General features: G+C 32.9%; 1 protein-coding gene and 1 pseudogene across 31 annotated transcripts in view; one reads left to right on the forward strand and one right to left on the reverse strand.

Annotated features, from left to right (window-relative positions):
• Window positions 1-23,994, reverse strand: part of FIP1L1 (factor interacting with PAPOLA and CPSF1) — a 68,575-nt gene that overhangs the window by 9,723 nt on the left and 34,858 nt on the right. For 14 of the 31 annotated variants that reach the window (XM_031434543.2, XM_031434537.2, XM_064486636.1 and 11 more), the window contains 5 exons: window positions 23,689-23,845; window positions 13,072-13,098; window positions 10,982-11,036; window positions 9,542-9,597; window positions 1,418-1,631 (listed from right to left, as the gene is read on the reverse strand). In XM_031434543.2, the coding sequence (XP_031290403.2) occupies window positions 1,418-1,631; window positions 9,542-9,597; window positions 10,982-11,036; window positions 13,072-13,098; window positions 23,689-23,845 (509 nt within the window). The remainder of the gene's footprint in view (window positions 1-1,417; window positions 1,632-9,541; window positions 9,598-10,981; window positions 11,037-13,071; window positions 13,099-23,688; window positions 23,846-23,994) is intronic. The other 17 variants (XM_031434560.2, XM_031434555.2, XM_064486694.1 and 14 more) reach the window with 4 other exon arrangements.
• On the forward strand, window positions 1,954-5,512 carry LOC105099923 (cyclin-dependent kinase 1-like; annotated as a pseudogene).

Raw genomic sequence — 23,994 nt, forward strand, 5'->3', positions numbered from 1 at the left:
ATACCTGTGAATGTAACCTTACTTGGAAACAGGGTCTTTCAGATGTAATCATCAAGCCAAGATGAGGTCAACTGCATTTGGCTGTGCCCTAATCCAATGACTGACATCCTCATAAGAACAGGGAAATTTGGACACAGACACAGAGAGGAGAATGCCGTGTGAAGGCAGAGACAGACTATAGTGATGCATCTACCAACCAAGGGACACCAAGGACTGCTAACAACCACCAGAAGCTACATGAGAGGCATGGAACACATTCTCTCTCAAAGCCTACAAAAAAGGAACTCAACTTGTTGCCACCTTGATATCAGACCTCTACCCCCCAAGACCTGTGAGAGAGTAAATGTCTGTTGTTCTAGGCTACCAGTTTGTGGTATTTTTGTTTCAGCAGTCCTAGAAAACAATTACACTGAGTAGCAATCAAGTGGTTTCCAATTCTCTGCTTTTAAGAACACTGAGTCATGAGCTGATAGATCCTTAAAAATAACTTTTGGTGACAGGGTAACTGTGTAATTTCGACATCACTAAATCTCAAAGTGCTCAAATAATTTGGTGACAGAGCCACAACAAAATTCCATCAATTCTGATTTACATATTTTATGTGAACAAGGTTTTTCAATGCTTACATCTGCATATTTAAAAAAAAAAAAATCAATGGCAGAACCTGTTTTTCCCTAACAGTAATATTTATTCATGGATACAAATATTAATTGTGGATGGGTAGAAGCACTCCCGTAATATTAAGGAATGTAGTTCCATTATTTTCAGAATATGCATTATTTTTATATATAAAAATATTGATAACTAAAATTAAAAAAATTTAAATACTTTAATCTTATGGTCATTAATTTTTTTGCACATTTTAATTTATAGGGATGTTGCAGGAAAGATAGGATGGATGAATAAACAACTTTTTTAAGAATGAAAATATTTTGTATTAGAATTTAAAAATTGTAAAATTTCCAACTGTTAAAGAGAGCTTGTTTATACACTCTAAAAAAGTGGATAATGAAGTTTAACAAATCACTATGGTGTTCTTAATCCACTGGATATATTTAAAAGAGTAATGATAATTTTATTTTAAAATTGTGATATTTATAATAGACTGGAAATTATATCTATATTGCAACTGTTTAAACTTAAGGTGAAAAATTTTAGATGGCAATATAAAAATACGTGAGGGGTATGACGTTTTTGAAGTTCTTATAAGGGAAAAATGAACAAATTTAAAGACCGTTGCTTTACATAATGGGAAGCCTCTATAAATTAAATAGCCTTGATGCTTTTAAAATGGCTATCCCAACTACTCTTCAAGCAACCCTTTCCCAATTGCATTGGATTTTCCATCCTTGCACCAAATATAAATTCAAAAGTGCATATAAAAATACACGCGTACAAACTCCTGCACTGAACAAACCTGTTGAAAACACTTGGCGTGGGGCTGTGATCACGCTCCCTCTCTCTTTCTCTGGTGCGTTCTCTTTCTCTGTCCCGGTCACGATCTCGCTCTCGGTCTCTATCTCTATCTCTGTCTCGGTCTTTCTCTCTTCTTGCATAATAGTCCCATTGCTTACTGGTGTCCACAAGACTAGGCCATGAGGGAGCAGAACCAGGAAGGTGGGGAAAGGCAACTACAGAGAAAAAAAAATAATTAAAAACAAGTTATAATACTTAAAAAACAAAACAGACAACGAAAAGTTACTGAAAAATAAGACAAAAATCCCACAAAAGTGCTTTATTAGATTAAAAAGAAAATTATTTTATAAATAGAAAAGAGAAATAACATTTGGTAAATACCCACAATTTAGGGAAATAACCAAAAATAAACCTTAAAGATCTAACAAAGACTCTTCATTTTGCAAGGTGAACAGCAAACAGAATTAGATACGTCAAAAACTTCTCAATATCAAAAATGTAAACTAGAATACATCAGGCCATCTTGAAAGTGCTGAGAGAAAGTAACAATCAAACTAAAAATCTGTACTCAAAATTATATTTTAAGAATAAGACAAAAGCATTCATAAAAAACTAAACAAAGCTTATAAACAGAGTTCACCAAAAAAATTCTATCAGATATATGCATAATACATTTCAAGAGTAACCACTAAAAAAAAAAATAGAAATGTATTATTTTAAAATAATACAGGGAAAAACAATTTTTAAAATCACCCAAAAAACTCAGTCAACTCAAAAAAGACTGGAAAGAATGAGTAGGGGACATAAGTTTGAATCACTGAAAGTTGAAAATCAGTGAAAAAGGGACTAAATTAATCAGTTAAGTGACAAAGATTGTTGATTTGTACTTTAAAACATTCTACCTATATTCTGAATATAACAGACATAAAAACCCACAAAATAGTTGAAAGTAAAAGGACAGGAGAAAAAAGAGGAAAATACTAATATCCCCCAATTTCCATGAGTAGTTATAATAATGACAAAGCAGACTCATACATAAAGGATTAACTGAGGAAGAAAGGACGAATATATGAAGACAGAGGATGCAACTTACCAAGGAAACAGAACAATTAAACTTCCAGTATCCAACAACATAGAATTACTTTTTATAGAGTAAAAACTAATAGAAACAATACAGGTAGAAATAGAAAAATTCACTATGATCATGGGAGATTAATATACTTTCTCAATTACCAACACTTTAAGCAAACAAAAAAATCATTATAGATATATGAGAACTGAGCAAAACACTGCTAACAAGGTTGATTTAATGGACATAACATGGAATACTGCCCAGGACAAGTAAAGAAGACTCATTCTTCTCACCCATATGAAACATTTATAAAAAATATACTGTGTACTTTTGAAGGATAAGTATAACAAACACCATGTTCTCTGATCACCACATCACTGAAATTAGAAGTAAAAATTAAAAGTTACTATTCAGCCATAAAAAACGACAACATAACGCCATTTGCAGCAACATGGATGTCCCTGGAGAATGTCATTCTAAGTGAAGTAAGCCAGAAAGAGAAAGAACAATACCATATGAGATCGCTCATATATGGAACCTTAAAAAAAAAAAAACAGAAACAGACTCATAGACATAGAATACAAACTTGTGGTTGCCAAGGGGAGTGGGGGTGAGAAGGGACAGACTGGGATTTCAAAATTTGTAGATACTGACAGGCATATGCAGAATAGATAAACAAGATTATACTGTATAGCACAGGGAAATATATACAAGATCTTGTGGTAGCTCATAGCGAAAAAAAATGTGACAATGAATTATGTATGTTCATGTATAACTGAAAAATTGTGCTCTCTACACTGGAATTTGACACAACATTGTAAAATGACTATAACTCAATAAAAAAATGTAAAAATAAATTAAAGTTATGGGAAAATAATCTCCATGTAATTCAAATTTAAAACATATTTCTGATAACTCAGGGGTCAAAAAATTCATAAATTTAAAATAATGTAAAAATCAAACATAAACAAAAATACTATGTATCAAAAGGCTAGAGATGAAAACTGTTCTGGAGGAAAATTAATCTTAAAAAAAACACTATATTAGAAAAGATGGAAAGTAAATGCATTAAGCTTCCAACTTAAGAACTTAGAAAAAAATAGAATAATCCAACAGAAGGGAGATAATATAAAAGTAGAAATCAAGTGAGTAGAAAACTACCACACAATAAATAAAGCTGAAAGTTGGTTTTTAAAGACTAGACAAATAAAATATGATAATCTTCTAATGAGATTAAGAGACATAAAAATATCAGAACCAATAAGGGACCACAACAGATACTGCAGAGATGAAATACAGAGAATATACTATACTTTACACAAACACATTTAAAAAGTTAGTTGAAATAAATCAATTCCTCAAAAAATAAATAACAAAAATGACTCAAAAATAAAAAGAAATCTTGAATAGTCCTATAATTACTAAAGACTTTAAATCAGTAATTTAAAACCTTTCCATAATACCAGATGGCTTTTACAGGTGAGTTTTACTAGCTTATAAGGTACAGATCATTTTAATATTATACAAACTTCCAGAGAATAGGGGGAAAAAAATTATTCCCCTACTTATCACATGTGGCTTGTATAACCTCAATACCAAAACCAGTTAAGCACAGTACAAATAAAGGAAAATCAGGCCAATCTTATATATGAACATAGATGTCAAAATCCTAAATAAATCAGTGGTTATTAAAAAAAAGTAACCAATCATGACCAAAAGAGATTTTTCTTATTCTGACATAGGGTTCTATCAAAAACCTAAGAGTAAGCACTTAGCTTCAAAGCTGGTGCTTGGAAGTTACGGGAGAGCAACAACAACCTGGTAGCCACCGATGTTTTCGCCGTGGGATAATAAGCTGGGACTTACCATACCCATTGATTAACTATGGAAGACTATACCAAAATAGAGAAAACTGGAGAAGGCACCTGTGAAGTCTTCTATAAGGGCAGACACAAAACTACAGGTCAAGTGGTAGCCATGAAGAAAATCAGACGAGAAAGTGAAGAGGAAGGGGTTCCTAGTACTGCCATTTGGGAAATACCTCTATTAAAAGAACTTCGTCATCCAAATATAGTCAGTCTTCACGATGTGCTTATTCAGGATTCCAGGTTATAGCTCATCTTTGAATTCCTTTCCATGGATCTCAAGAAATACTTGGACTCTATCCCTCCTCGTCAGTTTATGGATTCTTCACTTGTTAGAGTTATCTGTACCAAATTCTACAGTCTAGAAGAGTTCTATACAAAGACAAATCCTCAAAATCTACTGATTGATAATAAAGGAACAATTAAGCTGGCAGATTTTGGCCTTGACAGAGCTTTTGGAATACCTATTAGGGTGTATACACGAGGTAGTAACACTCTGGTGTAGATCTACTCTAGAAGTATTGCTGGAGGTCAGCTCTCTACTCAACTCCAGTTGACATCTGGAGTATAGGCATCATATTTTCTGAATTAGCAACTAAGGAACTATTTTTCCATGAGGACTCAGAGGTCAATCAACTCTTCAGAATTGTCAGAGCTTTGGACACTCCCAATAACGAAGTGTGGCCAGAAAAGTGGAATTACAGGACTATGAAAATGCATTTCTCAAATGGAAACCAGGAAGCCTAGAATCCCATGTCAAAAACTTGGATGAAAATGGCTTGGATCTGCTTTCAAAAATGTTAGTCTATGATCCTGCCAAATGAATTTCTGGCAAAATGGCACTGAATCATCTATATTTTAATGATTTGGACAATGAAATTAAGATGTAGATTTCTGACAGTTTCCATGTGTTGTGTAAGAACAGACAGCTGTACCATTACTGTTAACTGTTTTTGTCCTGTGTATTTTTCTTTGTTGTAAAACTTAAGCTGTACTTCATCTTCTGATTTCAAAAGTGTAACTTAAAAATGTAAATACTGTTCTATATGAATTTAAATATAATGATTCTGTATATGTTTGTAGATCTCACTGTAACAACTATTACCAAAATAAAACTATAAATCTAGGGGGAAAAAAACACCTAAGAGTAAAAAAAAATCTAGCAGCATAAATATAAAAGCATCTCCTTAAAAAAGGAGGGGGGCAGTCCCAGACAAGAACTCAACTTTCAGTACTTCAACATCATATAGAGGTCCTAGCCAGCACAATAAGACCAAAAACAGGGGATTGAGGGTGAGGAATAAGAATCTGAAAGGGAAGGATCTGTAGGTGATACTGCCTGAAGAGACTTTACAGACAAATTATAGTGAGAGTTCAATAGGTAAACGGCATATGTACTGATCAATATATACCTATTTTACATAGAAAAAATTATATTCCTAAATATAAGCAAATACAAACAGAAAATGAGTATGCCATTTAGAACCAAAAACATTAGGTACCTCTAACAAACTCTAAAGATGTGCAAGATGTATATGGGGACAATTATAGCATTCAACTAAGACACATTAAAGAACATCTCCCTAAATGGAGAGAGAGTCCTTGTTCACATATTGACTCAACGTTGTAAGGTATGAATTCCATACAAACTGGTCTACAGCATCAATGTAATAACAATATGGTATAGTAGGAGAAAGAACTCTGGAGCCAGGCTGCACGGTTTCAAATCCTGACTCTGCCACTAATTGTGTGACATTGGGGAAGTAATTTAATCTGGCTATTCTTCCATTCCCTAGCCCATAAAATGAGGATAACAGTATGCCTGATTTATAAGGCTGTCAGGATTACATGAATTAACAAGTGTTTGTCATATTGTAAGCATAGTATAAGTGTTAGTTATGAATCAAAATCTTAACAGAGTTTTTCATGAAACTTGCAAAGTTGACTCTAAAATAGGTAAGTAAGAGCAATGGCCTAAGGATACTTCCGAAGCAGAATAAGGTAAATAGATTTTGCTGAACCAGGTATCAGATTTCTTATAAAACTCAAAATTAAGATAGTGTGGCATTATTAGCACAGAGATAGTTAAATTAACCAAATGAATAGTCCAGAAAGCTAAGAAACAGATCCATGAATACAGGGAAAGTTGATACACGAATGGAGATGACACTACTACTTAACAAATAACACTAGGACAATTATATCTTTACTTTATAACGTAGGCAAAAATTAATTCTAGACGGCTTAAGAACTCATACATGAAAAACAAAATTTGAACACTTTGTGGGGGGAAAATGTGCTGAAGAATAATCTTTATATACTTGAAGTAGAGAAAGTCACGGTCCAATCATGAACCCGATTAAAATGTGGTATGACTTTGCAAACTGATAAAGTATAAGAGGAAAAAATGATAATTTTTATGTATTTGCCACAGAAACTTTCTCCTTTGAGGGGCTTGAGTATAATTATCTCTCTAGTACACAATATTTACATAGCCATAATAATGTAAATATGGCTTATTGTTTAGCTTTTAGAATAAAAAATATGTCAGGGTACAGATAATTTTGGTTACAAGACAGAATATAAGAAATGTAGCTGATCAAAGCTGGGAGGCAGAGTGGGAAAAGGAGACAAAGGCTTAGAAACAGAGGGTAGGTATGTAAATAAAAAAAGAAGTAAATAAAAACACTGGTGGGGAAAAGGAGAGAAGCAGTGATGGTAAGTGAGCAAAATACACATCTATCCTACTAGGAAGACAACAGATGGTATCTAAAGTTATATAATCAAGAAATAGTGTTAAAATAAGCTTATGCAGAAATGCCATGTAGAACATCAGAAAAACTAAAAACCATTAAAAATGTCTGTCTAGACAGTTCTTTAATATTCCTACAAAGATTACTTTTTAACTAGGTATTATTTTATAAGCACAATCTTAACATGCACATCAAGAAAAATTAGTATTTCCATCTATAGTTACACAGTAGAGTTTGAGGATGAATTACAAAATTCTAAAATAAAAAAAGGTAAGACACAAAATTACTAACAAAGAGGAAGCTGTATTTATCATCTTCATTTCAAGGCTTTGACAGGATAAAGAAAACTTTTAACTTTACTTAATTCTTGCACTATGCTTTATCATTGTTGGTACCGAAGTCCTTCATTAAAGAAAAAAGAACCCAAAAAACACCCCACCTGAGAGAGGAGTTGGGGGTGGTAAAGAATGAACAGAAAACTCTTGATTTTTTATTTAAAATGTGCATATATTACTTTGAGAAAAGGTTAAATGCTTAATCAGCCGTTTTTCAAAAAATGAAATCTTCCACAAGGAAATTATGTAGATAACTTCAAGAATAAAGTCATATTCTTTCTGATGTAGGCTAATCCTCATGTTCATTTGTACAGAAACAAATACACAAAGAATTTAATGACAAGTGCTACCAAAGAGGTTAAAAATAAAATTTAACTTAATAAGCAAAGCTTATCGAGTACTTACATATTACAGGAACTGTGCTGAGTACTTTATATTCAAACTTTAACAGATGAGAAAAAGGATTTCGGCTTTTTTTTAACTTATCCAAAGTTACTAAGATAAGATGGACCCAGGACCCAAACCAAGGCTGTCTAACTGCAGGGCCTTTGCTTTAACAATTATGCTACACTGCCTCAAAGTGCAAAAAAGGGAGGGAACTCAGAGCTTACTGGAGATGGTGGGGAGAACCATAAAAATAACAGCTAAACAGAGTGTTTATTAAGTGGTAGGACTTCGGTGCTTCTATGTATTCTCATTGAACTTCACCTTATGAGGAAGAATTACGCTCTCGATTTAATGGTTGAAGATCCATGAAAGTCACATAAATAATGAGGGGGGGAAGCAAGATTCCAACCCAAAGAATACAACTTCCTGGAAGCCCAGGGGTGGGGCGTTGGGGAAATGATATAACCTTAAAAACAAATAAGTCAACAGAAAAACTACCTCTTGATGTGAATGAATGGAGTATGTGGCCTGAACAAGGTGGGTCTGAAGGACGACAGTACAGTACACTTACACAGATACCTAGAAGGTCACTGAAAGTATATGACTGATACTATGATCTGATCTCTCACCAATATTTATAAATTCTACTGCATAAATGCCTTTAGAACCACTAATTTTCTCCATCTCCCATGGTACTAACTGAATACAGGACCATACATTTCTTCCCCTGGATTACTCCAACAGCTTCTTGTTCTCCCAATCAAGCAGGCATTCCCTACAAATCCACAATTTTCTCACAGTAAGTAGCCAGAATGGACCCTTTTCAAATGTAAACCTAGCAATGACACAACTCAGCATAAAAATAAATGGCCCCTCAGAGCCCTCTGAACAAGGTCTAAGCTCTAAGACACAGCTATAAACGCCCTGCACAATTTGTCTCATCTCTAGATGTTCACCATGCATTCCACCCACACCATACTTCTTTCAGTTCACAGAGCCTACCATGCTCTCTCTCAGCCCCATGTTTCTGAACATGATTTGAACCCCAAGTCAAATCAGCCACACTCCATTCGTTGGGATTGGGAGACCCCTCCAACATGCCACCATGCTCTTATGACACCATCTTCTGTCATCTGGTTGTTTCTTCACTAGCCTATAAATTCACTGCAGGCAAGCAAACTTATGTCTAGTTTACTGTATCCCTAAAACCTAGTATAATACACAGCATTTTTAAAATAAGTAAGTGGATCAATAGATCTAAGCAGAAAGTGGTATCAGAAGCCCTTAGAATGGATAAAGTTGTCAAGAGTGACCATGAAAGAGGACATGGCCAAATGATCTAGAAGGAAAAATAAACCAGTGAGGGTGGAAAGATGAGGTTAGCTGGATGTCATCAGTCAAGAAACATAAAGATTATGGACAACAAAGATGGACAATTTGGTGATAAATTTTAAATCCTTTTAGGAAAAGGCAAGGCATAAATACCCCTCGTGTCATCTTTATTAGTTTTTAAAAGTATAGTTGATAAAGAAAAGTATACCATTAAGCAACCTGGAATGTACATAAGACCTGGTTATTCCTGTAGTTAATATTTTTAAATTGCACTGTAAGATAGTATTTTAAACCATGGAAGTATGTTTTTATTGCTTTAAAAGTATTTATGCACTTTACTTATTAAAATTGAATCTGAGCAATTAAAAAAATAACACTTACCATTGCCATATGGAAAAGCACGTGCAGAACGACTATCATAACCAGAGGAATGTCCACTGTTAAAGAAAAATGTATTTTTATGTGTTGCAAGTAAGTTCTGAATTTTAATAATTTGGTGCAAATGCAAAACATAAGACAGAATTACGAGTTTTCTTTAACCATCATATAATGGTAGCTGTAATTCCATAATTTTATTTTTTAAAACTAAAATCCCAGGCTTTTTAACCTCAAAAAAAATTAAACCTAACACCTAACACATTGTAAAGAAGATATAGCTTGTTTAGTACTATTAAACATGAATAATCCAACCAACTCAGCCAACTCATGAGATAACAGAAACTGAGGCTAACAGAGTATTTCAGACTTAGTTAAAATTTAGCCTTAAAAAAAAATGACTTCAATAATTAAAAACCAGAAATTCAGCCCTACTGACAGAATCTACAAATAATACTTTTTAACATTTTGATTAAGAAAACAAATATATGATTAACAAGGACTTAATAAAATTAAATCCTTACAGTCTCACAATTCCCACTTCACTGAGTTTTCTCATTTCTTTTGGAAATCATATTCATGGTTTGATGCTCTTGATGTAAAGTTCTCACAATTTTTCTTTTTATATAATTTGAATCACTTTCTCAGAAATACACTATTTTAATAGTTTATTTGCCACTTAAGAGGAAATAATAATTGCCACCATTTATTAGTTGTTTCTAACTGCCAAGAATGGTGCTGATGCTTTATAGTCACTAGCTGTTGTAAATCTTCACAATTCTATCAATCTCATTCAGTAAAGAGGAAACAGTCCCAGTGAATAGTTATGAACCTTGCCTAGCAACCCCAAACTGGGAAATCTTGAAGCCAAAATCTGAACCAGGTCTGTGTGATTCCAAAGCCTATGCTGTTAAACATGGCATTGCTATCCACAGCATTCCAAATAACATAAATCCTAAGTGCAGGGTATAAAAATTAAGGCTATTGCTATGCAGAAGGGATCTGATCTGCCTTTGCGGAAGCTGAGTTGTGTAGGGTAGCAAGGACTTAGGCAGTTCTTCTTTACTATATGGTCCCTCATAATAGCTGTCCTTACTTAATCCTAAAACAGACATGCATTATTCATGATTACTAGTCATCTGCTTGTATTTCCCATAAAACTGACTATAACCAAGTTTTCACCCATCTAGGAGTTTCTTTAATAAGAGTGTCATAAATCAAAGCAAGGTATTTCAAAATACTATTATTTAGTTTTGTCTGTCCTGTTTTGTTCTTATAGGTCTAAAATTTTACATAAAAGTAACTAATATAGATTTAGACTTATGAATTAAAAGGCAGGTACTATTGTTTATAATATTAAGTCTTTGAAGTATTACCAAGATATATATGATTCTTCTGCCAAAAGCCTATCAATAATAAAAATTTACAGTATCCATACTAATTTACCTTTCTATTGTTGGTATAAGAGATGGAGGTGGAGCGCCTGGTGGAGGAGGAAAACCTGAAACATTCAATCATAAAATAAAAAAAGTTAACAGAATGTACATTTAATGTTAAGAGTTAAAGTTGCTGTGTGTCACTAAATTTCTCTGGGGACATAACATGCTTCTCTATGTTATAATGGACAGAAAAAAAATGGAGCTTAAAATTATGAATAGATTTTTAGAGCAATATAAGTATAAATGAACAATCTGGTCTAATACACAGAGCACAAATTGGGAGTCAGGACACCTGGTCTTATTTTCAGCACCACACACAGCCCATTTTGTCAGTATGAGAAAGTTAATCTCAATGCCTTACCTTTTCCATATATAAAACAGTAGTAGTGTTGCCACAGGTATGTTATACTTTAAATATTTTAGAAGAAAAGCAAATAAAATAGCATTTACCTTTCAAAAAATATTTTGAATTTCGGATGTATAAATTTCCTTAAAATGTATAATTTATAAATAAAATCTTACCAGTAAATATATAAATGCTTAAGGCTGAGAACATCCACCATAAAATATGTTTTAAATAGCACAACCCTGAAGAACTATTTTACAAAGAAAAGCACATAATGTAGTTTCTGAATGAGTTTGGAAAGAAAATAATTTGCACCTTTATATCATGAGGTCTGCATTCTAAATAATTCACAATACCTAACGAAGGCATGAAATGAAACACCACAGAATACGCTACAAGGGACCTTAACAGTTAACTTCTCTGCACCTTCTAATTCAGATAGGCAACAAAGCATCCCAACAAGACTTGAAGATTCTACAACTTTTGATACTAATTCCTTATGACACCAATTCCTGCCAAGCTTTAACAACCCTCACTATTAGAAAGTGTATTAAATTATATAACATAAATCTCTCACACTACAATTCATATGCTGATCTGAATGAAGACAAGAAGCAATCCATCGAAATACATACTTGAAAACCCTTCAACTAAGCCTCCTTTTTAGTGTTCTATGTAAAAACGAATCCCAGTAATCCTAACCCTTCTCAAAAGTCCACTAAAATCAATTTTTGGCCCTCCTTCAAGTTGTTTCCAATTCACCATGCTCATCTTCACTGTTTCTAGTTTTAGGTTCTATAACTCCTCTATTAAACATCTTAGCAGTGTAAAATTTAGCAATTACCACTTTAGTCCTAGTGTCCACAGTCCTATTTATACAGCCTTACAACCACATTTCTCTTTAACCTAAAAAGACACACCAATGATTCCTTTGACTTTTCCTGCTAAGTCTTTTTCAGCCACATTCATACACAATCAGTGCTCTCTATCCCACATTTAAATACATATACTATCGCATGCTATCTGAACTCCACTATTTTGTTTATCAAGGTCACTTTGAATTTAGACCTACCCTTCTAATAAGCACTGTCACTTCTCATTCTCTTTATACTTCTTGACTTTTAATACTGAACTCAGTAAACACACTTGCTATCATATTTGCATCACACTTTCAAAAAAAAAAAAAACCTGAAAAAATGTGAAAAACTACACTGGGCCACATATAAACTCATATTGATCATATCATTACAACAATGAACAATTTAATCACATGCTCTAAGAACAACCATCTGACCAGTTGTCAACCTATCTAATTGTGTGGTCCAGAACACATTTTCTCACAGTACTGAGTTATGCCAGCAGGGTAAAAAAAATTAGAAAACATAATAAAGTCAAGATAAATGATCTTTCTCTTCTCTTGCAGTCACTTTATCATACAAAAAATTCACTGGTCTGAAAAAATAATTTTTAATAAAATATTTTATATACTATACTCTGTTTTCTTCAATAAATTGATATGGCAAGAATTTTCTCAGAATCTCTATTTCTACAGAAATGGGTAAGACAGGTATAAGAAAACTAAATATCTTAATCAAAACTGGAATGAAGCAAGGCAGAGCTGAAAATAGGACCTTGAAATCCCAAAAGCCTATTCCATATTCTAACCACATCAACACTGTCCCTCCTGTAACTATAAGCTTGAAATTTCATGTTTATTAACAATGATGGAGAAAACATGAAAAAAGTTTTACCTGGAGGTGGTACAGTTATTGGAATACCTAAAAAACAAGTGATGAAATTTAATATAGTAATTGGATTTCATAACCTGTTATGTATTTATGCCATCACCAAAGAAAACTTTGAAATAAAACCCCTCGCCTCATTTTCCTGGCTTATTCACTCAAAAGCAGCATTCTGTTTTCTTGCAGAGGATCAACAATTCGAGTGTAACATCCAACTTCCTGATGAAAACCCAGTCTAACAACTTGATAACAAGGCTTCCCCCACTAGTTGTAATCACAAACAAAGTGAGACATTAGTTAAAAAAAGCACACTTGTGCATACACAAATATCAAACTCCATGAAATTAACACTAAGTTTGATAATAAATGTCTGATCTTGTTATTTTAACAGTTTAATAAAGAAAGTGAACTGTGGGCTCAATACTGCAAGTAGTGCAAGGTAACTCTGAAGATGATGGATATTCGCTTTAGTAAAGCTATGAGGGACATTCAGGTGTTGATTTGAATTGTTTTACTATTACTGACAGGAGTAGGGAAAGGCTATTATTTCCCTTGATTTGTGTGAAGAGAGATGGGGGTATAGCCAATTCATATATATATACACCCCCAGGGCACACTAAGATAAATGTGGACAGTTTACTTTCTATAGAAGAAGAAGTAAATACTAATTTGAGTGACTCTCACTCATTTGCATATTATAAACTTTAAGAAATAAACTATGTATAAACATTCTCAATTTATACTGGTCAAAAGTGCCCTTAAATCCTAATTTAAAATATATATGTCATGCAAATTATTTCTTGTATGAAGATTTAAAATGACATTTCTAAGTAGGAAAATTAAAAAAAAAAAACTTTTTCATGAAAAATTGTATACCATAAATAACTTCAATAAAATCAGAGTGGTTTACTAAATCCAATCTTAAAAATTGCATCAAAATTATTCCCAAAGAGGAAAAAGTAATCTAATTCATTAACTAAATGCATGGGAAAAGATAATGAAAAAAAATTGCTTTCAAATGTTTGTCAATGGAAACATCTGCTAATAATTTATTTTAAATTTTCTATGCATGTTTTCCCAGAATAAGAGGTTTATACAGAGAGATCTTAAAGTGGCAAGTGGCCTTAAAATGGAGAATGAAACACCTTATTTAACCACCCTTGCAATAAAAGGATATGCTAAACTTACAAAACCAACAAGACTGAAAAAGATATATAAGGCAGCCATCATGTTTCAAAAATCATTAGGCCTCCACAAGTCTATGAAAATGAGCTACACTTCATGGTAGTTCCCATCCATCCTAAAGTACCCCGCTGCTTCCTATTTAACTAAGCTAAAGAATCCAGGAAACAATACAAACTAGCAGAGTCCCAGACACCAAACTAAATGGGAAATTAAGGAAGGCAAAGCATATTAAATGTTGTTAATATCCACTATTATTTGATTTTCTTTAGAACAGTATAGATTTTTTTATAGCACTATTGAACTTCACTGTGTGACCTAGTTTTCACATTTAAATTCACAACTATTTAAATAAACGACTATTTTCTCAGTTGTGTAAGATAAAGAACTATACCAAATGCAGCAACCCACTCCATAATCCTAATAACTACTTCAGTAACTACACGAGCAAAATGCATCACTGCAGCTAACTACAATGTGAATTCATGTAAAATAACTAAGAAAATACTAGTCAGCCCTCTCAAAATTTAGTCCTCAAAACATGTAAACTGTCAAACTTTCACTAAACATAAATATAAATGATATAACCAAATTATTAAGTATGCTATGAAAGGTAGTTAAAATCACATTCTGCTTTTAATTTCAATCTTCCTACAACAGTATCATAGGACAGATTTTTTAGAAATCAACTGGAAGGAATTAAGAACAAAAAGAAAAACTATGCTACACAGACAGGTAGAGATGTCTTCTTTGCAAATAATTATCTACACATCAGAAAGCTGGCATGAAAACCAGAAAGGGCCCTTCTTGTGAGATCTCTATTTCATCTAAGATATTTCAATGCAAATTTTTATTGGCAAATGATTACTGAAACAGAACTTCAAAGTTGATGAAACACTATACAATCCACTCTCTGAAAATTAGCAAATGTGTTTTTAAAATACAACTAAGAAAGTTTAATGTGACATGTTAGACTAACATAATTCTCATCTGAAAAAAAAAATCACTATTCGGTATTTGACTTTCATTAACAAAAGAGAAACTGTGTAAGGAAAGAGGTTCATCTCAAAATTCCCTGTCCTCTCCTTCAGCAACACTCCCAACTTTCCCCACCAACAGATGTGCTGCTCAGCCAACAGACTTGAAATACACAAGGCAAGTATTGTGTTTCTTTTCCATATCCTTTATCTGTAAAGTGAGTAGGAAAAAAATGTTTGTTTTCCTGGAAAGCTTTGCATACAGTAGTAAAAGTAAGATTTCTAGTACTGGTCAAAAGCTTTCGGAAAAGTAATATTCAAGTTCTAAAGGGACTGAATAGATTAGTGGTTTTGAAACTTTAGCAACAATCACAATCACCCAGAGAATGTGTTAAAACACAGACTGCTGGGACCCTCCCCTAGAACTGCTGATTCAGTAGGTCTGGAGTGGAGTAGAGAATTTACATTCCTAACAAGGAGATGATGTTGCTGACCTGATACCATACTTTGAGAATCACTGGATTAGATTCAAACTTCTTGACTAATTGCACTGCTGAGCACCTCAATATTCAGAACAGATAAATTCCATTTGAAATTTTTATGAAACAAAACATGTGACACTTTGAAAAAATAACACAGCTATATCACAGCCTATACTATCTGGTGTCTTCAAAAGAAAGAGAACAGGATTTAACTTTTCCAGTGTGTAATATACTTTTAAATGTAAAGAAGCATGGGGGTTGGGGGACCTGAAATCCTATTTGGGGACTGAAGGAACCGAAGCAAAGACAGAAAGGCAGCAGACCAGCAAAACGTCTTATCAAAAGGAATTCAACTATATTTTTTAAATTCTCACAAAATAGAGGCTCTGTACTCAATTAAAAAACTGAATAAAAACTATCTATGAACTTATTCTCAGTGTATCCCATTGTTACTCTGAATAACCAAGGCAAAAAAGTTACGTGATGGCAGCCTCAGACATGGCTTTCAGTGATCCCCGCCTCGTGGTATTCATGTCTTTTTATACCTCTGATACTTATATTTTCCTCTGGAGTGTGGTCTGGATATAATGACTTACTTCTAATAAACAAAATACAGCAAAAATGATGGGATGGCACTTCCATGCCTAGGTTGCAAAAGACAGTGACATCTATTTTGCTGGTTTCCTCTATTGTGTTCTCAGAATTCATGCTTTGTTGAAGAAAGCTGCCACATTGGAGAGGAAGTCAATCTTTTCAACAGAGGTCATGAGTCCTTTCTTAGTTAAACTTTTGATGTGATTATCTTAGTGGGTGAGAGCCCTTGAAGCAGAGGACCAGCTAAGCTGCCCCAACAAACACTGTTCAATAATAAATGTATGTTGTTTTAAGCAATTATGTTCTACAGTAATTTGTTATGGAGCAAGAGCTAACTGATACATACAGTAACTACCTATCACATCTCTATTAAGTTCAAATGAAATAAAAAAAAAGCACAGGAGAACTATGTGAACTATGTTTCCTATTTCTCACTTGGAAATTGCAAATTTCATCAACACTACTATGTTACAAATAGGTAAGTCTGATCACTTTCCTTAAGTCTCATCAACTTCTACTTTAAAGCCATCAAGCTCATAAGTAAGTTCTGCACAAAAATAACTGAGTACAAAAAGTCAAGGTTTATAAAAATCTTTAGATACTACTACCTTCCACCACATGCTTTTCTATATATCAGTATTTTTAATATTATATATACACACACATCATGTGCCATCTACCCTTAAAAAAATAAACAGTAGAATACCATAAAAGTATTTCTTAAAACTGTACAATGATTAATCACAAAGGTATAAAAAGGGATGGAAGTAACTCTGAAGAAAAAAAATGTTAAAAGGTACTTAAGTCACAAAACTTAAAGCAACAAAAAAAGTTATCAGCATACTCCATACCTAAAAAGTAAAAAAGATAATTTTATGTTAACTATAACACAGATAAACTATTTTATCTTTATTAGGATCTCTTAATCCTCTAATTTATAAAATAATCTAAAAGCCTACAGAAAAAAATTCTGTTAGACAAATAAAAGTATCTCTGATAGAAATATTAGTATTTTTTACAAATAACTTGTAAAGGAATTAATTTCTATAAACTCATATCTAATGGAAAAATAACTGAAAGACAAGCACAAACAAAAACCAAATACTAAACCATAATTAAATTCTATAAAAGACAGCATCCATGGTGTATTAAAATATAAGTCTTATAAAGGGAGCATCTCTGGGGAAAAAAAGACATTCAAAAATCAATATCCCAAAGAGGCTTTTAATTTCTATTAAACTTACATTTAAATTAATTTTAATTGTGCCAAAAAATACTGCTCATTACAGATAATTAGCATTATTCCCTATTTTGAGTTTACTGAAAACACTGGTAGACTGTTGGGGTTTTTTTTTAATATAGGAAAATGCAACAAAATAGAAAATGAGTACAGTTCTCAAAAACTTCAAGAAATTATTTTTCAAAAGGTACTTTTAGAAAATACATTTCTGAAATGTTTACATTTTTGGCAAACAGCATCAGTTAATATGCAGATTTGCTATTAAAATTCTTCATGGAACTATAAAATTAGCTTAATAAATGTTATTCACAGAATAGCTTCTCAAATAAAGGGACACAATAGTACTTCCTCAAGGGTGCATATAATATTCATCCAATTCAAGCCATGATTCTGCCAAATCAGCAGTTCTCAAAGTGTTATCTGGAGCTTCCTAAGGGGTCCCTCAGGCCCTTCTAGGAATCAGGAAGGTCAAAACTCCTTTTATAAAAGCACTAGAATGTTATTTGCCATTTTCACGTTCATTCTCTTACAAATGTTCAATGAAGTTTTTCCAGGGGCTACATAACATGTGAAATCACAACAGATTAATGAAGAAGCAAGTAAAAGAATCCAGTTTTTTTTCTTTTAAGCCACAAAGTAAAGAGAGCTGCGAAAGTGTACAACAAGGCCACACAGTAAAGAGAGCTGTGAAAGTGTACAACAAGGCCATTCTTTGCACTAAATGGCTTTGGTTATTCTGGAAAAATTAAGTTATTTTTCATAAAAATGTTGTCTTAATATTAATACATAATGGGCTTATTACGTATCTCTAAAAATATTTGAAATATAATATTTTAATTTATCAGTTCTACTTTTTACTGAAAATTAGATATAATACAAATAAACAAAAGCTCTTTCAGGTCTGCAGTTAACTTTTAAGAGTCTAAAGAGGTCTGTGACGAAAAAGTTTGATAGTTGCTGTGCTAGAAACCAGATTATTAACAGGAAAATAATCTAAAGACAATGCAGACCCTAGAGGAAATGCAGAAAGACTCCAGACTTGAGCTGCTTTCCTCCCTAACCCCATATGTCATCAATGACTCAAAATCAAGGTATTTAAGGAATAGATAAGATTTTTAAGCTCATATAATTTGTAGTACTAGATGACTAGTAAGATACTAATGTATCTAACAAGTCTTCTAGGAAGAAATGTACTTCCTTCTAAAACACAAAATTTTATACATTTTGAAATCTAGATAAACAGCTAAACCCCAGATCCAACTTTAAAAGCAGGGATGACTTATCTGTGTTCTGCATTCACTGAGCTACATCTCAGTAAAGCAAAAAGCCTTATTCAACTTTGGAGAATTCAACTCATGAGCTTGATTTCAATTGTTCCCAAGAACCAGAGCCACATGAGGCTTAATATTAAGGTAATAAGCAATAAGTTAAATTGAATCTCCCTTGTCTTGTTCAACAAACTTCATTATTAAAAAAGGAAGATAAAATATGACACTAAAGTAAATTAACATTTAAAAGCCTAAATTAAAAGCCTACCATAAAACATAAGTTTGACCATAGTTTTAAAACAGCTTGTTTACAATTATTAACTATTTTATTTAAATAAACCAAATAATATAAGCCAGACACAGAAGGACAAATATCATATGATTCCATTTATATGCGGTACCAAGAATAGGCAAATTCACAGAGACAGAAAGAGGCCACCAGAAGCTGGGGTAGGGAGAAAGGTATGTTTAATGAGTACACAGTTTTTGTTATGAATGATGAAAAAGTTTTAGGTATAGATAGTGATGGCTACACAACACTGTAAATGTATGTAATGCCACTGAATTGTACACTGACAAATGGTTAAAATGATCAATACTATGTATAGTTTACTATAAACATACACACACACACAATCAACTACTCCATAACATCAGTTCTTCCAATTTTACAATTTTTCTTCCAACACACATGCATTTCAAAACTGGTTTATTCAGTAAACAGACTTAACACTAATCAGGCAAAGAGTAAAACCTCAGTTAACTGGTTTTTTTTTTTTTTAATGTGATTCTTGCTCTTTACAACCTTCCTAACTTCCTTAACCACAAACATATATGCATGCACTTCAACATCAGGAAATTTAAAAAAAAAAAAAGCTTTTAAGCCATGTTACTGAGGTGAACACACATAACTCAATAATGCAGCTTTCTTGACATAGGTAATGATTCACTTCTTCACTTCAACATAGTTAATAAAATAGGCATTCAAGCAAAAATGCCTAGGTTAGAATTCTGGTTCTGCAACTTTCTAACTATTACTTAAGTCTCTTAAGCCAGTTTCCTCATATGTAAAATCAGAATAATATCTGCCTCAGATGTTGTTGAGAATCAAATTGAGTTAATAAGTGAAATGTGTTCAGAACAGTGTTTTCAATAATAAGCATTCATTAAATATTAGCTATTATTTCTATTATTGCTCAGAGAAAGCATGAAACCATACTAATTTCTGAAAAAAATTAATTCATCAGAAACTATTTCCTGGTTCACTAGAAAATGAAAATAACATTTCTAAAGTTAAGGAAGATCCTGAATAACCAGTGTTTGTTTTCAAGTTACACTGTTAGTATGGTGGCAAGGAACTATATTAAATACTCTTCCATTCAAAAGCCACAACGTTAATGTAGGACCAAAGTCCCTTATGTGCTTATTGTACTCTCCAATACAAGGCCTCCTCTGCTCTTCATACAAATCTATCGTGGCCAGAAATACAACTTCGTCCTTTCTGTTACTAACAAAGCTTCATGTATGTTGTAGATGTGTGTTTGAGGCGAGAGGAAGCAACACATTGCTTCTTTTCTGCTAACTATTTGACAATGAAAGTCCCTTGAATGAAGCACTCTTTATCACTGCTAAGGAGTAACCGTATACTCATTCAATAAGCCACACCTAAAATTTCCAAGAGCTGACCATATATTTTATTATCCTCCGCATCAGGGAATTTCTGAGAGTAAGTAATAATCATTAAGCTTGGTTAAAAGTTATAACAGGACTGTTCCAGGAAAATCTGGATATATGGTCACCCTATTCATGAAAAAACATCACACTCCAAAATAAGGGCATAATACATCATTGCTGTATTTGTTCTATCATATACAGAACTATAGCCTTAAAAACTTAAGCATTTGAAACCTAATGTTAACAAAGGCTACATTAAAATATGTTTAAATTAATTCTCCAAAGATTTTTTCATTTTTCCTTTCAGCATTTCTAAAGAAAGCAAAAGGGTTTTCCAAGGTTTCTCTAAGACAAATGGAGTACTTAAAGCAATACTTACAGACTCCTGAGCCACAGCTTTCTTTCATTAGTTGCTTATGATTCTTAAGGTGATCTAAATTACAGCAAACTCTACAGAACATACTGTAATCATGGGATTCTGTGGTAAATGGTAACTGAAAATGTGGCTTTAATCAAGGTCTATATTCAACTGGTTTATTTATCTGTGTAGCCATACTGTTGTTTAAAGTCAGTGACCATTCTGATTGATAAATGCCTGTCTGACTGTACCCACTGTCAAGCCGAAAATCTCTTTGGTGTTATGGATACATAATGTTGTGAACTCAATTAGGTAGCATACTTAGAGAATGTCAAGTATACAGAAGACATCTGTGATTAGCACTGTGGGGAAACACAGATGGAAATACACAGCCTATGTTCTCTCCAACAGCTCACAATCTAGTAAAAATAAGGATTAATCCAGACAGTCTTAACTGACAAATATTTGGTTTTAATATGAATTGCTGGGGAAGGGTTTAGCTCAGTGGTAGAGTGTGCGCCTACCGTGCATGAGGTCCTGGGTTCAGTTCCCAGTATCTCCATTAAAAAATAAGTAAGTACACCTAATTACCTCACCCACCGCATTAAGAAAATTTTGGTGGGAAGAGACAGACTGGGATTTCAAAATGTAGAACAGACAAACAAGACTGTACTGTGTAGCACAGGGAAATATATACAGGATCTTGTGGTGGCTCACAGTGAAAGAGAATGTGACAATGAATGTATGTATGTTCATATATAACTGAAAAATTGTGCTCTAGACTGGAATTTGATACAACATTGTAAAATGACTGTAACTCAATTAAAAAAATGTTAAAAAAAAACATTAATTGTTATCTCCCCCCTCACCACCTCCAGCAAATATACCAGTTAGGTACTGCTTAAACCAGCAGTAAAACTCATCTGAATTTGTATTCCTTAAATGCTGACAGGACAGCATGGAACTGTAATCTAAGGATAGGCATCAAAGGAAATCTCAACAGGTATTTAAAATATGGAAAGCATGTAGTTGAAAATTAACATTAAATAGCTTAAGCAATAAAAAAAAAAAATCAGTGGTACTCTACAGTATACTGCCATAGATAATCTAAACGTTATTAAAAGATTTGTTATCATTATAAACAGGTTATATGGCAAAGAAATGTAAAGATTTTTTAGCATTTTGAAAAGAGGCACACGTCCAGATAATGCTGTTGCCTATCAATATCCTACAGAGCTTCTAAATATTCTTACACCAGTGAGGTATTTATTCTTTCATCATTAATTCATACCACTTCTCTCTCACTTACTTCAACAAACAGCAAGTATTGAAATATATAAAATGTTAGCTAGTAAATAAGAAATTCCTTTTAATCACCTTTAGTAGTTAGTAAAATTTAAATAACAAAGCAATCTAGTGTAAAGACTATTATCGCATACATTGATCATCTTTTAGTCTCATTAAATCAGATATGTTCAAAATTAACTATTTCTACATCTTTTTTATAGAACAAAGGACACATTTATGCATCACTGAGTCATCATTACTTTCCCTTTTCATTTAGTTAATTCTCACCATACTAAAGAGACAAGAATCATATACCCAATCACAATTTCTGAATGGTTTGTGCTTCAGAACAAGTAATTTATAGTTGGAATAAGAAATTCACTGAACTTTAGAAACAATGTTGTCTGGAGTAAGCAACTCAAACTATCTAATCTTCTCTTTCATCTATTTTTGAGACAACAGATTCCCTAAAGCCACAGTCATTTTTCAAAGTTTCCTTATTATTTTTGAAAGCAGAGGTGATACTGGAAGGAAATCAAAGGTGTTGTGGTTGTGGGGCTGATGCAATAGCTAAAATTTAGAGGCCAGTGATGAATACTACAGGGAAGGATTATTCATTCCCTCTGTACTCTGATCACAACTGCCACCTCTGAAAACAAAGACAACTCTCTTGCAAATGCAAAGTAAGTGGACAAGGCTCTCTAATATAAACTGATTTTACTAATAAAAAGCAAATTTTAACATAAATGGCACATGTAGTTCTGGTTAGGACCAGCAGATTATTTTCAACATTTACTACTGGCATTCTTCCTAGGCAGAAAGTAATTGTTACCTCAATCAATCCTGTGAGTTTCATTAAAAACTGGTTAAGGGGTATAAATATTGAAAGCTTATTGGGAATAAAATAACAAAGGCCATCAGATGAAAGGTTGAAAAGTATAAAATTTGGGGATTATTTGTGACTTTTTTCCTGCCACTGATCTAGTTTTTAATAAAAAAATCAAAAGTGGCTAAGAATATGATAAAAATTGACATTAATTTTCTGTCTTGTTTAATAGAAGTAAATACCAGGTACCTGGCACCCAAAACAGTCTCCTAAAAGGAAACCAGTATACAAAGAAAGACGACCAGACTGAGATTTTAATTTCAATCTCTGCACAGGATATAATTTGCTGACCTCCTCAATTCTTCAAGTATCTAAATATTTTTTCAAAACAAGGTAACATGGTTTACAATTCAATGTGGATTTATACATTACAATTAGCAGCTTTAATGTGAGGATCACTATCATATTTTTGGATTACAATTTTAGTATCTGTCCATTCTTCTCTATTTTAGTACACTGTCTCTTTGCTTTTCTGAAATAATAAGACATGTATACTTTTGTTTCAGTGTGAACCTACTGAAAATATAATGTAATAAATTTCATACCTGTTACTTTTAATGCATTGCAATCAATAAAGATGCTATTTTCAAATATATATTTTAGTTGTTAAATTCAAAATTTTAAAAACACTCATGAATTATTTTTCTTTCAAAATCAAATGTCTTATTTACTATTTACCTGGTGGTGGAATCAGAGGTGGAGCAGTGCTGACAGTTGGAGGAGGTGGAAGAAATGGAGGAGGTGGAAGATGGGTAGGAGGAGCTCCTGGAGGGAAAAATGGAGGTGGTTTGCTAAAATTGTTGTCTACTTCAGTAGCAGATCTCTCAGAAAGGACCTAAAATTAGAGCATAGTTAATTAAAAAGATGAATAAATGTTCCTATCTAAGATTAAACTCAGTAAATTAATTTCATTCAATCTAAGAAGTAAGTTTCCTTCACAAATCTATTTTGGGGAGGCAGGAATAAGTTTTCTATGTGTGTGAT

The sequence above is a fragment of the Camelus dromedarius genome, chromosome 1 (genome assembly GCF_036321535.1).
Source record: "Camelus dromedarius isolate mCamDro1 chromosome 1, mCamDro1.pat, whole genome shotgun sequence".
In the NCBI taxonomy this organism is placed as follows: domain Eukaryota; kingdom Metazoa; phylum Chordata; class Mammalia; order Artiodactyla; family Camelidae; genus Camelus; species Camelus dromedarius.